At 41.7% G+C, this 15,893-nt stretch overlaps 1 protein-coding gene across 13 annotated transcripts; it reads left to right on the forward strand.

Annotated features, from left to right (window-relative positions):
- The first annotated feature begins 1,941 nt into the window (after positions 1-1,941).
- tpbg (trophoblast glycoprotein) lies at positions 1,942-11,411 on the forward strand. 13 transcript variants are annotated; one of them, XR_013120702.1, is made up of 4 exons: positions 1,963-2,485; positions 6,078-9,625; positions 10,252-10,297; positions 11,098-11,411. XR_013120702.1 is itself a non-coding variant. In XM_076971603.1 (2 exons), exon 2 carries the CDS (start codon positions 2,592-2,594, stop codon positions 3,738-3,740), a length of 1,149 nt encoding a protein of 382 aa, XP_076827718.1. In that variant the 5' UTR covers positions 2,008-2,341; positions 2,414-2,591; the 3' UTR covers positions 3,741-5,725. The 13 variants fall into 13 exon arrangements, 1 of the variants encoding a protein (XP_076827718.1); XR_013120705.1 differs by having other exon boundaries at positions 1,995-2,485; positions 6,078-6,180; positions 9,521-9,625; positions 10,252-11,411; XR_013120701.1 differs by having other exon boundaries at positions 1,960-2,485; positions 6,078-10,297.
- The last annotated feature ends 4,482 nt before the right edge of the window (positions 11,412-15,893 follow it).

The raw sequence follows: 15,893 nt of genomic DNA on the forward strand, positions 1-15,893 counted from the left end.
TACATAATATTATGAGATGCTGTCTTGATAAATACATAATGGTAAATAATAATGATAAATAAAGATATCTTTACTTATATGCTATCTCATAATTATGACTTACTATCTCATAACAATGAGACACTCATAATTATGAGATATTATATGGACTTATATATATATATATATATATATATATATATATATATATATATATGGTCCGAAAAAGAGAACTGAGCTGCAGTTCTGTGGGCACAAATGCCTTGTTGATGCCAAAGGTCAGAGGACAATAGCCAGACTGGTTAGAGCTGATAGAATGGCAACAGTAACTCAAATAACCAGTTATTACAACTGAGGCGTGCAGTAGAGCATTTCTGAATGCTCAACATCTCAAACCTTGAGGCAGATGGGCTACAGCAACAGAAGACCACACCGGGTGCTACTCCTGTCAGCTAAGAACAGGAAACTGAGGCTGCAATTCGCGCAGGCTCAAAACTGGACAATAGAAGATTGGAAAAATGTTGCCTCATCTGATGAGTCTCGATTTCTGCTGCGACATTCGGATGGTAGGGTCAGAATTTGGTGTCAACAACATGAAAGCATGGATCCATCCTACCTTCAGGCTAGAGGTGGTGGTGCAATGGTGTGGGAGATATTTTCCTGGCACACTTTGGGCCCATTAGTACCAATTGAGCATCGTGCTAACGCCACAGCCTACCTGAGTATTGTTGCTGATCATGTCCACCCCTTTATGACCACAGTGTACTCATCTTCTGATGGCTACTTTCCGCAGGATAACACATCATGTCATAAGGCACGAATTATCTCGGACTTTTTGAACACGACAATGAGTTCACTCAAATGGCCTCCACAGTTACCAGATCTCAGTCCAATAGAGCACCTTTGGAATGTGCACCTAATAAGGTGGCCGGTGTGTGTGTGTATAAATATATATATATATATTATATATATATATTTACCGCCCGGTCTAGGTCAGACGGTAACAGAAAATAAATGATGGAGTGATTGGAGGAGCGAAGTAATAAAGAGGAACCGACAAAAACTTAACCGTCTCAAAATATATGTAATTTGACAAATATAAATGCAAGGTGTTACAAGCATGGGCTTAGCACCAACTGACTTCAGGTAGGCCACGCTGAAAACGGGAAAAGAAAACCAAACTACAAAACAAACAGCAGCCTACCCTACCTGGTGCTAAGCAACATCCGTAAATCATAGCTAACAACAAAACAATGAATAAAATGAAACACCATAAACAACATACAACTACGCAAAACAAAGACACAGTCCACCACACACGGAAACAGGGGCAGTCTAACAACTCTTAACACCGGTTAGCTGATGTATATAAAAAAAAAAAATCATCCCAAACAGGGAGAACAAACGAGGACAGCCTGCCACTCCCTCCTGCCGTCCGCACTTCCAGGAAGCCTTTTGTAGCTGTGGACTCGTCAGGCACCGCCCAGAACCATGTGACACCATAATCACGGGTGCACCTGAAAGAGATTACAACACCACAGAGTAACAACTCATCACGCTCCCTTGGGAGAACAGCACAATCATACAGCAACAACTCATCACGCTCCCGTAAGAGAACAGTACTATGTGTACAGTAATACCTCATCACGCTCCCTTAAGAGAACAGTACTATGTGTACAGTAATACCTCATCACGCTCCCTTAAGAGAACAGTATGGCTGTACAGTAAGAACTCATCACCTTAGGACCTAACAATATATATATATATATATATATATATATATATATATATATATATATATATATATATATATATATATATTCAGACCGAAAGCAGATTTTCTAGATTTTCTTTAACTCACTTAAGCTACAAAATTAACAATATAAACAGCAGCTGAGAGGGGTCTTAAGCTAAGAAAGGCCGATTTATTATCTTATTCCTCCCTCGGAGACACGCCGAACACGGTTTTACTCTTTAGCTGTTCGAGGGTTTCCCCATCCTGCTGTAATGGTACGGTCCACAGAGTGGTTTGTACCCAGGTTTCAGGGAGCGGACAAAGAATGTAACTCATGAAGTGTCTGTGTGTGCCCAAGGCGTTCACATTAAAAACCATCCGACAGAATACGGAATGCATTAGGGAAATGAAAACAAAACAAAAAGTTTCTGGGTATATATCACCGTTTCCAAAAGTTTAAAATCTGAATAGTTCACAAGCTGGGTTGTAATTTTTGATACGGATAAGGCGCGAGCTCATATTTAACTTTTGAACTGATTTCACACAAGCCGACCAAAGACCTTGAACTGATGAACAAGAAGCAACACCGTCCGTGTTAGACCTCGACGTCCAAGAGGATAACTATGGGTATGTGAACTCGAGACCGATCCAGCAGGTCCATCTGATGTCATTTGCATGTTGTCTTTGGTTTTACTTCAGACCGTAACTACGTAAGACAAAAGTGGACACACAAGTGGAAGGAATGAAGGTGTTCTCCGAAAAACACAAGAGGTATACACGTAAGACGTCTTTTAATCGGCTCAGACGCTTGTAACATTGTTTCGTAATATATATACTTTTCAGTTACCTTGATTTATTATTTCAAATGTGTTAAAAAATGCGTGAAGTCGGCTCTTTGCGTGTACTGGTAATTAAGAAAAGAAAGGCCAGCCGCCACATCCTCACTCCGTGTGTGGTTCTCTTCCTTACGTGCTTTGGCACAACCTCATCTCGGGAATGTCCTGATAAATGTGGCTGCACGACGACCACAGTAGAATGTGTTAGTCAGAACTTAACATCGGTCCCCCAGCCTCTTTATGTGAACATTACGACACTTTTGCTCAACGGGAACAAAATTGCCCGTCTGCCCAATGGGTCTTTCCCCGTCCGCCTTGAACAGCTGACAAACCTGTATCTGTCTGGAAACCGAATAGAGGAAGTCGACCCTGGGGTGTTTAACAACTTGCCAAGTCTTCATTTACTTGATCTGAGTAACAATAAAATTCTGAATTTTGCTCCTGATGCCTTTCCTGGTTACAGTAAGCTTCAGGTCTTAAACTTTAGTGGATCTTTGTACAATGCCTCTTATGTAGGCGTTGTTTCAGAGGTTTTAAACCAAAGTTTTCCTGAACTTTCCCATCTCATCTTGTCCAACAATGGACTATTGGTCCTTCCAGATAGCATGTTTAACAGCTTGTTAAACCTAACGACTGTGGATTTGAGAAACAACTCATTAGTTCAGATTAAAAGAGGTACTTTCAGGAGGAGTCAAGCACTAAGTCGTTTGGACCTGCGGGACAATGCTCTAAAAAGACTAATCAATGGGACTTTAGCAGACTTTGACCAAATACCTGGGCTTCAGCTGTACCTTGCAGGAAACCCGTGGCATTGTGACTGCATCATTGAAGACATGGTGACATGGTTGCAGAGATCTGACCTCGTTGTGGACAAAATGAACTTGACATGTGCTGAGCCTGCAGAATTAAGAAACACCCAGCTCTTTAAGCTGAAAGGTGTAGAGCTGAAGTGTATTTATTCCAATGACATGAAGAGTGTTTTGGAGACCTCGTATGTCTTCCTAGGCATGGTGTTGGCCCTCATTGGGGTTATATTTCTGCTGGTACTTTACCTCAACAGAAAGGGCATTAAGAGATGGATGTATAATATCCGTGATGCATGCAGGGACCACATGGAGGGGTACCATTACAGGTATGAGATCAACTCAGATCCACGCCTGGCCAACCTCAGCCTCAACTCAGATGTGTAAGGAAATGCGGGGGTTGGCTGGAAATGAGAAAAGTGACTCGCACAGTGACTCAGCTCTTGATTTGCGTAGTTTCCACAAGCTTGTGCCCCAATATGCAGTGTGCCATGCCACACAGGAGATTAATTGGCTTCTGCTGGGGTGGACCAGTCATGCATGCCTCCTGCTGTCTTATGTCTGCTGATGTGTCATGTTTAGATGTTTTGCAATGCTGCATGAATCAAAAACTCATTATAGAGGTTTGTCAGTCCTTCTCCATAAGGTATTTTGGGACAATGTGGAGTGTGGTGCAAGATGACTGAAATGAAGTTATACATGTTGTATATTTGCTACTGCTTCACTTTTTTCCTTTCTTAAAACGTACAAAATGTTAAGATTGCATTGTGTTTTTGTATTTTTTTAATGGTCATAATATCATAACATCCACATTTTATCAGAGTAGCCCGTTTTTATATTCACATTTTTTTCATGGGTCAGCTTTTCTTATGAATATATTCTGTTCGATATAAAGGTGTTGCATTGATCCCTTTCTTCACTCTGGTGCTTTGAACTCCAGAGAGGAATTCAAAGCTGCCGGAACAGAACAGGGATTTGGCACGCATACAGACAAAGAGACACACTAACAAATACACATGCACTCACACATTCCAATGCCATTCTTGTATCATATGTTATAATAATATAGTCATCTTTGGGAATATTTCAGGGGGGTGTTTTTTCATTTTTGTTTTGTTTCTAAATAAGATGTTTAAAAGATAACCCTTAATGTGTAGTATGCAGTACACTGTATATTAGGAACAGTATATTCTAATAGCAAGTTCCAATGTGACTGTAGATAAAATACCTGTAATTTTGTAAGACATGATACAAAAATAAACATAAGACATTGCTAGAATAGTTAGATACAATGGAACTAGAGGTCTTTCCTGAAATAGATTTAATAACAGCCATTTACTGGCTTTTCATTTCATTCACACATGCTCTCAGCACCATTTCAAAGCATTCCAGTTCCAGTAATGTTTTTTTTGCTTAGGATTTTAAAGACGAACAGGTATTTGGGATACCGTAATCTAGGGCTCTGTCTCATCACGCACGCAAGAACAAAAAAATGTTCATCTTATTTCACAACTGTATTCTATTCTTTGGAATTGGATACTTTAGCAAAGCTTGACATTTGAGCCATCAATTCCAAGCAGGTTTTTATAAGCCAGTGTTTTCCAGATTTGTTTTTCCCCAGTAGAGAGTAGTAGAAGAAACATAAATAATTTACTATACTAAAATCTGTTTCAGGATTTTAATTTGTAATTGTAAATATAAAACGAACATGCAAATGTAAAACAATTTCATCAGTAGTTTTATTTTAGAAATTACCGCAATAACAGAAATAACATCTTTACAAATGATAGATTCTTAGAAGTCTATTCAGATCTTCATAGGCTACTTCTGTCATTAGATGTCAGCTAAAAAGCCATCACATGCCTGGACAGAAAAACTTGACAAAAAAAGTGGTAAAACACAAAAACCGTATACGTAAGGACACAACAAAATAACACTTCTCAGTTTTTTCACTGTATAGCTTACATGGGAAGCCAAAATGGGTGTGTGTAATATATACATTTAGAGAGAAGAGAATAAAATGGAGAGAGGGAGATAACTACCATGTACCGAAACCTTTGTGGTGAAAGTGTCTTTGCTCCAGACTTTTGTAGTTTCCACAAGTTTCTGTCCCGATATGCAGTGTGCTGTATCACATAGGACATTAATGGGTTCTGCTGGAGCCACTGATCGTGCACGCCTCCTGCTGTATTATGTCGGCTGAACTCTCATGTTTAGATATTGTGCAGTGCTGCATGAATCAATACCTCATTACCGAGGTTCACCTGTCCTTGTCCAAAAGGTATTTTGAAGCAGCGTGGAATGTGATGCAAGGGATGTTTCTAATTGTACTGAATGCAAGATGGCAGAAATGAATACATGTCTTAACATATGCTTGTCAGTGCTCGAGTTTTACTTTCTCAAAACTTGGATCATATTACAATGTGTGCATGTGTTTCTGTATTTTTTCAGTGGTCGTGATAATATTCACTTTTGATCATCACAGTTGTACATTTTTACACTGACCTTTGTTCAGTGGTCATGGATTGACTTTTTCTTTTGTTTTATTTTCCTTTGGAACTGTATACTTCAGTGATAATTACATTCTTCGTATTTAGCCACACAGTCAAATTAAGAATAAGTTAGTCTTTAACCTGTGCATCAGTTCCAGTCTTTTTCTTTCTATGCTAATGTTAAATCTGGTTGAAGTGTAATATATGTGTTTAATATGTGCTCTTTATTTAGGGAGTTGTCACTAATGGTACAGACCACCCAAAAAGCAGAGCATTCATTGGCTGCATTCTGCTTGATCTACAAACCAGGCTACCCAAACAGTCCCAATACTGAGGTGAAATGTTTTTGTGATGCACTTAAAGAACAAATAGTAGTTTTTAGTTGTTAGTGCTCAGTAATAATCAATGCCTGATGCATCATTCTTTTGGTTTTGGCATTGTTGGGACTAGATGAAAACTGGTAAAATCTTTATGCATTGCTCCTCACACATGAAATTGTTTTAGAACTGAGTAACATACTGTTGCAGCCCTGGCTGGCGTGATGCTTCAGTCACAACAAGCTAAACCGAAAACCTGTGATCGACGGAAGTTCGTCCAGTGAACGTGGCCCTCTTTATCCCATTGTGTGTTTTTAGCGGTTACCGGGTGTCTCGGGTCTCCTGTAAGGTTGGTGAAATAGGAGGATGGGACAGGAAGAGTAACACAATCTGCTTTATCTGGCGTGTTGATGCATGTGTGTCCTCCAGCCACACATGGTGTGGTGTGGAGCACTGTCTGCAGGTGTAGTCACCCTCTTGGCTTGTAGAAACGTGAAGCTCTGATACTTATTCCTGAAGGCATGTACACTAAGATAATGGCAAGTAAGATTATCGACAGAAGCTCCCAGCAAGTCCTTTAACTTTTCAAGGACGTATCGGTTGAATACCTTTTTGTTTGCCACACTTTTTGTTTTCAAATGCTTTACCGTCACTGTCTTCCCCTGCTAAAAGTTTGTGGCTGGTTTACACACAGAACAAAACCAGCTATCTGAGCAGAGGTTCATGTTTGTGTAAAAATGGCTCTTTGTGTTCAGTGTAATGGAGCAACTGATGACACCCTGAGGATCTGCCACACCCTCCCCAGAGAGGAGGAGCTCTGGCTCCTCTCCCTACAGGGATGGAACAGGTGCTCACTATCTCACGTTTCCATGGTGACGATCTCGACCTCGCGCACTGGCTGTGCGGCAGGCGGCACATGGTAGACTTTTATTAACGAGTTTGAGCAGCGTACCTCAGCCATGCCTGGTTGAACAGGTGTAATTAGGGGGTGAACAATAAAGGCCCGTGTGGGGGAGTCCTAAGTGCTGGAGAAGAAAGGGGTGGTGTTTCGCACTAGAGGACGTACCGTCCTTATGGTGCCTAATAAAATGAATTCCAAATATACTAAATACAGTTTCAAATTTATTGTACATTTAATCAAACAAATAGACTCGCTCAAGTAATTATTTTACATAGCCCATTTGTAGGGCTGTACTGGTGCAAAATTACAATATTACTTATGCTATTATCATAATTAATTCATAAAAAGATAATTCAGGAATGATAATAACTCTAAACAGTAATTATCTCATGCAGAATACAGTAGAATAGCAGAATGCAGTGACGGCTCATTCAGTCTCAGTGGCAGTAAGTTGCAGACATTCACATTAATGTCGTCCTCAGATTTCACTCAATCTCCTTTCTGGCTTTTTGACTGAAACAGGGCGTTGTACCGAGGCACACATGATATAACCAGATATGAACACTAGAACACACATGGATATGTAGAGTCCACATTCATTTACTAGTCCCTGTTTCTGGTTTCTGGAAGCCATGTACCTTTTTCTTCCAGAACTTTCCTGGTGGTAAGGGATTGAGCCAGTGTGTGGTATGTTAGGACACCGTTGATTTGCATTACTCCCTCCGTGAATCCCAGAAAACTAGCAAACCCACCAGACAGAAACAGAAGCACTTATGATGGAGACTGCTAAAATCATACATAGCTAAAATTATACATAGCTCACTGAATGTAAGGTATGGGGTAGACACAATGATTATTCATTTTGAACAAGCATCTTTTGGAATTATTGTTGTTATTATGATCATTATTCGCAGTGAGGGAAAGGTTCGTGCCATTAACAGCTAGCATCAGAATGCATTCTTATCGTATGGATGTATCTGTGCTGTGACTCTCACTACGGGAGAGACTCGTTTAGCCTAATTTGGATTTATGATGCAACATATTAGTGTGCCGTCTCTTTCCTCCCCACCGTGCTGGCTTAAACAAGCGGCCTGAGAAAGGAAGACTAATCGGAGGGGAGAGCGGTGCCACTTCAGCTGGGCCACTATTCTGGCCTCAGCTGGCCTCTCGTGGGACTGAACTAGCAGGAAATTGGAGAATGCCTGTGGTGGGAACGAGCAATGAGTCTCATTTATACAGATAACAGTCATTTTCAGACACCAAAAATGTAAGATTTATCATAATGTACTTCCATGATACCAGGTGTTATTTATATACCTATTCTTCTTCCAAATCCAGTTTTGGGAACCACAAACCATGGTCCACCACAACGTTCATCTTTGAAAGAGCAGTTTCTTACAGAGGGGTTTCATCTTATGAGGAGTTTCTTCTTGCTGAGCTGTAGATGGCTATTGGTATTTGGTGCTGGCAACAAAGCCAGTATTTGCTGTCTATTTTTCCAGCAAAACAAGCACTGCAGCCAAGAGTGAAAATGAAATTCTAATAAGTTTTAGAGGTGACTTGAGAACTGCACAGTATGCTTAGGGAGAGATCTATATATTACCTCATCCCCCTGTTCACTCATGTGATAACTCCTAACTGATGGTGCTGAAATAAATAGATCTAGCTTTAAGCAAGTCTTGTCAAGGTTGACATAGATGGAGTAGTCTGGTAACCACAACCTTGTCTTTGTGACACAGCAGTTCTCTTTTGAATCTGATCTTAGTGACGTCACAGGACTGCTTGGCTGTGGCCTAAGTAAGAATACGGCTCATCTGTGCTGGGACCTCCGCTCAGGACAGACAGCTAAACCAGGAGAACTGGCTGCTGCCCGGACTCTAAGCTCATTGAAAGAGGACTGTTCACCCATCCCACTGTCCCTGTCGGATAAATGACTCTGCCATTAGAGACAACAGACAGATTAAAGAGGGAAGTTGATCTTCACCATGAGTGTGCTGGGAGATTTGTTTCAAGGTTTTTATATTATTGAGGTTACATACGGTCACATTTCTTGCCTGTTCTAGTGGTGGTGTTGCTTAAAGTTGCCCTGTAAACTTTACCGCAAAATTGATAATCAGTTATTTCAGTTTTTTTTCTTGACGTGCAGTAAATTGTATTCATATAAGCTGGAAAGAGAAGTAGAGTGATTAAGTGAGCTGACATCGTGCCATAAATCGTTATGCGTTCACTGCTGAAGCTGATTATTTCTCTTCTGTTATGTGCGCGTTGGCATATTCCGCTTTGTTCTTGGCTCTTCTTCATTATAGATGTGAGCAGTGGAAGCAGGAGACATGGGTCAGGGAGAAACCAGAGTCAATTTCATGCCTCATTATCTTAAAGATATTACTGTGACTGCAAAGCACATCTGTTTCTATGAAAAAGTGAAAAAGTGCCCACACGCTCACATTTCCCTTGCAGAGCTAGGACTCCCGTGTCATCACTCTCTGCTCTTCCCAGTTTGGAAACGGTGCCCATGTTGCACGTGAGACCTGATCCAACTCAAGCAGGCCGTGTGATATGAAGGTGACTGGTGTGAGATAGCATTCATATACTGTGTGAGAGCCTCATGACCCCTCCAGCTTTGAATTCCCTTCCAACACTTGAACAGATATGGCTGCATATTTACAAATGTTCCTGCAAAATGTGAATATGGGGGAATAAAAACTGCATCATGCAAGTGATTTTTTAATTATTTTATTCCCAATTAATAAACTCTCATTACCACAAAAAAGAGACTTTATTGCAGTAAAGTATGTTAAATTGACGTTCCATCTGAGACAATGTACACAAATATTCATCCTATTCTTTCTATTGTCATGCTACTTTCATTACAAGATGACCTTTTGCTAGAAAATGAAAGATTGTGAATTTAGATTTTCAAACAAGCAATTGCAATAATTTTAATAATTATTAGATTAGTGCAAAATCTAAGTGATTGAAAAATGTTCTATTGCCAACTTAATCACCATTTACGGAATTACACTGTGTACATTTAAACTCATTTGGAACATGAACCAAACAAATGTATATTTCTCCAATACTAAAATATTTACTTCAATAATTATGCAGTGGTAACTGCAATATATTTTTCTAACCGTGGCTGACTGAATAAAACAGTTTTAACCCCAACTGTTTGCATTTGCACACAGAGAGCAGTCGTCGTTGCGGGGGACTTGTTCCTGAAGCATCAGAGATGCAAGTATTCTCAAACCTTTGGTAATGTGATGTAGCTCAGTGGAGCATGTCAGGATAATGACCTGACTCTTACAGCTACTCCACCTACTCAGAAGCAGGATGATCTTATGCACGCACACACACACACACAGTAGAGGCACTCCAAGGCCAAACAGAGGGAAAATTATTTCTAAGATATGTATTTTCCTCATATTAGAATGTACAACGAACCATGATGAGGTGATGTGCCTGAGCTCCCCCAGGATGAGAACAGGGTCTGCTAATATCTCACATGCTTTAATGCTTCTGGGAGGCACATATTCACACTGTACAGAGGGGATGGAGAAGGAATCGTTTATTTGTCTTCTATTACTCCGATAGCATACAGCTAAGTTGAAAGCTAGCATTAATTACTCATTTTTCTATTTTGTCAGAGTTCAAACCAGTACTTGTGAATTAATAGTGAAGAAACAATCTAGAAACTAGAATACTCAAAATAAAATATTTACTCTATGTAAGCACTGGAATATACAACTTTGCCAAAGATGGTGACACTAGAATGTGCACACAAACAAGGCTTGCTAATGCACTGTAAAGGGCTTCAGTAGTGAAATCCCATGTCAGTAATCTAGAGGGTGTTAAAATGATGCACAAAGCTAGGAGGTATAATAACGCAGTTAGAATGCTTTTAGGGGTAGCCACTGCTGAGGACGAATAATAGGATGTAATGGGCTGGGTAATGAGCATGCCAGCTATGGCACAACTAATAACTTTATTTTATAAGAACAAATTATGAACATGACTTGTTAATTACTTCACAGTTGTTGGGCGCCATCGTGTTGCTGGGGAGATTTGTGCTCTAGCCTTAAGTGTTCACGTAGCCCATTAATGACAGCACCTGCGCTCCATAGAGGCCTCTCTGCATCAGCCCGTTCTCCCTGCTCCTCGCTGATGACAGGAGGATTCCCTTGGACGAGGAACCGCTCATACACAGCATATGTTACAGTTTTCTTTAACAAAGTTTTCTCCAAACACAAAACTTTTTTTATTGTACTTTCTCACATAAAACTTAATAAAATTTCTAATCACATATGCATTGTTTAACTTGGCTTGAATAAAAGATGATTTGACTCGAGTATTAAGGAACAGTATTCCGTGTAAATATTTTACCTATTTACACAAGTCACAGTCCAGTGTGAATCATATATTTCAAGATGTTAGTCGTGATATAGTATCCATGATAAGTGTAGTATTAGGACCATAATCTGTTTAAGAGTGTTAAAACTTAATTGTCGTGCTTGTGAATCTTGAAATACCACAGTATGCATTTGAATTAGTGAGTGAGTCATGGTTAGCTTACAACCCCATGCAACTTGAATGCCTTTGCAAATATTACTATTCATCTCTCTGGTTACAATCACAGCCTTGTGCTGTCAAGTGGCGTACGCGCCTGCTTAAAAAAATGTCTGTCATTTTCCAGTCCTAATATGCCATGGTACAATTTTCCATGGGCAGTGTGCAGTCTAGCAGATGCCGTTTAGAATGTAACCCAGTGGAGACATATACAGACCTGGTCTGTCCCATGAAATGTAATATTGGTAAAGTGCTGTAGTAACCTGAGAGGGAAGTAGAGAGATCAGATGTATTGCACTGAACTGGAACACTTACCATCATCCATCCGACGCTCAAACCTATTACGCCTTCTCTAGTTACGCTGTCACTCAGCTCAGTGGAGATTATTTTGATAAAAGCCCATTTCTATGTGTGGTGAGTCACCCGTTCCACGAGCCATGTGTTTTCTCACAGCTAAGGGCTCAGGAGGGTCAGATTCTAGGTTGAGAAGCATGTTGACACAGCCCTCTTTTCTGGGCTGGTAATCCAATTAGTAGTGATGCTTGATAGAAGATAATTTAAAAATAGGAATTAATATCTTTTTGTTCTTTTCATATACTTTTTCAATTACCACAGTTTTTAAAAGTGACAATAAGACCTTAAACCGTTCTGGGTTTCTAAATGTTAGTTTGATTGGTGATGGTCATTTTTATACATAAGGTGGAGTTGCACCAATTTTGTTACTGCATGCACTGATTTTCCAACAGACATGATTTCATGTACTGCCCCTCAGACTTTAAGTAAACGCTGAGCTCAGTCATTTTTGTGTAAGCACAGGCCACAAATATCCACAGAAAGTCACAAAACAAAATGTAACTCGGTGTCTAGAGGACCCAATTAGTGGTGGGTGCATGAAGGTTGCATGTGGAAGGGCAGACATGGTCTACAGGTGGCAAACAGAAGAACATGTTGAGGAAAACCACACAATGTTCTATAAAAAGGTCACACACTCAAGTTGATTATTCTAATTGTGCACTGGCGTTGTGTAGCTTTCTCCAGTCCATGGTATTCCATCGCGATCTGTTTCAGTATTTGGTTTGCAGCGACGAGCTGACATTAGTGCTTACAAATATCAAGCCCTGAAAGGAAACCCTTCACCACAGGTGGCAGGTAAGCCACCTAATTAGGTTATGGCGGAGATGGAGAGTGTGTAAGACAGAACAGAGCTGGACTGAATGAGGAAGAGGGCGAGAGAAAAGATGGACACAGGTGGCGTACTGGCTGATTAATTCCTCGTATGGCTGCCAAACAGCTACCTCTCCCAGCAGGGCGTATGGGAAGCCGCCCCTATGTGGAACAGCTCTGCTGTGGTATGGCTTTAACACCACTACAAAGAAGAGCCACAGGCTCACACACATTTTCTTAAGGAATTGTACTGCTAATATTAAATGACAGAGTAACTGCATAAACACATTCCATAGAAATGGCAGTACTCACAGAGACCTAGCATCTTCCCTTTGAACTGAACGTTTGCAGCAGAAGCTGGTCATGTGCAGGCCGACACGCAGGGTCCAGCCCATGGGGAGGGAGAGGCAGGGTGTTATAAATATAAATGTGTGTGTGTGTGTGTGATGTGCTTCATTGACTCTTGGTGTCAGGATTTTAGGCAACAAAAAAGTGTTCCACTTTATGGAAAAAAAAGGAAAAGATAGTTTTTGTTTTGCAGATATGACAGCTGTGTAAAGCACACAGGTAAGGCTACTCACATTACCAGTTGTCTCTGGGGAATATTTTAATTAAAAGAGATGAAGAACACCAGTTTAGTTCCGAAACAGGCATCACGATGCAGAAAGGCCAGTCTGTCTCTCTCTCTCTCTCCCCTGCTGTTCTCGAAGATTGTTCAGTAGATGTTCTATAGTAGCTGGGACACTATATGTTTACCATTTACCAGGTGTTACGTCTACAGCAAAGAAAATCCTGCAGGAGAGAAAATGTACTTGAAGAAAACAGCAAAGCTTATACATCCTGTTTCACTGGCAGGTATAATGTAAGAAATACAGGTCAGTAGCTCAGGTTCAGATTCCCCAAGTATGAATGATTCCACAAATTATTTTTTCACGCAACAGCTACTTCTATTAATTGTTGTGAAATTGTGGTAGTGTCTCAGGGACACGTTTGTGTAAAAAAAAAAATCCAAACAGCTATGATGAGAACACCATGTATGTACCTGTAATTACTTATGGGAATTCTCTAAAATAACATCGTTTTTGCATTGAGAGGGAAGGAAAGATTGAGGAAAAGAAAAAGACCTTCTCTGGTCTTGAAATGAACACAGACCTGAAAATGACTAGCTAATGTTTGCCAGTGTGATGCTCTCATTTACTTGAGTTTCCAGACAGCAGTGCCACCCAGACCAACCTCCTGACTGACGGTGGGCATCGTTATAGCAGGTCTGCAGAGCAAATCTTTGGGCGAGGGGCTCCTTTGACTGGTCGACTCCGGGTTATGGAGCTCTGCTGTGATGTATACCTTTCCTATTTTATAATCAAGAAGAAAGATGTTGATAATGAACATGCCTAAATCTATGCTGCGTACAAATTTGCAACACACATGTCCATTGGCGTGCACGCGCATGCACACATACGGGAGCGGCTGCCCTATCGGAAGATCTGCTGGACGTTATTTCATTTTGGTTCCAGCTCTCATGAGCTAATCAAATGAATAAGATATTGCTCCCATGCCCACAAGCTCTGTAACCCACACACACAAAACCTCCCTTTGCTTGCTCTCTACTTTAACACTGAGTACTCGCTGGCTTGTTTTTAACCGTGGTACTGATAACACATATTTATACCCTTAGGGTATATACACCAGATATCAAACGTAAAAAACCCATATCTGCCAAAGGTAAGGCTGCTATAGTCCCCTCTAAGAGATGTGACAGGACAACCGTCCATATTCGCTGCAACAGCGCCCCACCCCCAAATGTCGCTTCACGCACAAGACTGTGTGCATAGGTGTGGCGTGCGGAACGGAGGTGTGGCGTGCGGAACGGAGGTGTGGCGTGCGTAACGGAGGTGTGGCGTGCGTAACGGAGGTGTGGCGTGCGTAACGGAGGTGTGGCGTGAGTAACGGAGGTGTGGCGTGCGTAACGGAGGTGTGTCGTGCGGAACGGAGGTGTGGCGTGCGGAACGGAGGTGTGGTGTGCGGAACGGAGGTGTGGCGTGCGGAACGGAGGTGTGGCGTGCGTAACGGAGGTGTGGCGTGTGTAACGGAGGTGTGGCGTGCGTAACGGAGGTGTGGCGTGCGTAACGGAGGTGTGTCGTGCGGAACGGAGGTGTGGCGTGCGGAACGGAGGTGTGGCGTGCGGAACGGAGGTGTGGCGTGCGGAACGGAGGTGTGGCGTGCGGAACGGAGGTGTGGCGTGCGGAACGGAGGTGTGGCGTGCGGAACGGAGGTGTGTCGTGCGGAACGGAGGTGTGTCGTGCGTAACGGAGGTGTGTCGTGCGTAACGGAGGTGTGGTGTGCGGAACGGAGGTGTGGCGTGCGTAACGGAGGTGTGGCGTGCAGAACGGAGGTGTGGTGTGTAGAATGGAGGTGCCTCAGGAAGCTCAGGGAACAAGCCCAACTGCTGCTGCAGGGAGACAAAGGGGACCAGTTGTGGCGATGCGGGCCAGCTCAAATTGGGCTATTCATCTTGGCTGTATGGATGCTAACAGATTGCTCTCCGACTTCACTGTCTCTCTATCATTAACTGCCCCCCCCCTCCCAAAAAAAGGAGGGGTCAAGACAGCTTGTCGTTTAATTCCGCTGACGCCTCTGTGTCAGGCCGACACCGAGTACTACTGCTGAAATTACAGAGCTTGCTTGTGCACTGCACGTCTGCCAACAGCTCTGTCTCTGTTCTCAACAGCTCCCAAATAAGGCCATAAGCATTCATGAAATTCAAATGTGTTGGTAAATGTCTTGGTTAGTGTGGCATTTTAATTTGTGGCAACTGTCCGTAGGAAGAAGCGGATGTAGGACTTAAATGACCTTTCCCTGTAGTGCTCACTTTCTGGGAAGGTGAGGAGACGACTTCTCTTGCCTCTGGGCTAACCAGAATAGTCTTATAATTGCTTTATTCTATCATTCCTCTTATTTCCTTTTCAGGCATCTCTTTGCATCATTGACAATCGTTAAATCTCTTTGATTTAGCAGCCATGCAATCAAGACTGATGAAAAGGCAGTTTAGATTTATTTTTGATGAAATTTCCAATTCATCAGGAGAGATTTAATCGCCCTT

Source organism: Brachyhypopomus gauderio, chromosome 13, assembly GCF_052324685.1.
Source record: "Brachyhypopomus gauderio isolate BG-103 chromosome 13, BGAUD_0.2, whole genome shotgun sequence".
Taxonomy (NCBI): Eukaryota; Metazoa; Chordata; class Actinopteri; order Gymnotiformes; family Hypopomidae; genus Brachyhypopomus; species Brachyhypopomus gauderio.

Bases quoted from the DNA above. Each gene is read 5' to 3' on its own strand.
- tpbg (XM_076971603.1), top strand. From the start codon at position 2,592: ATGCGTGAAGTCGGCTCTTTGCGTGTACTGGTAATTAAGAAAAGAAAG.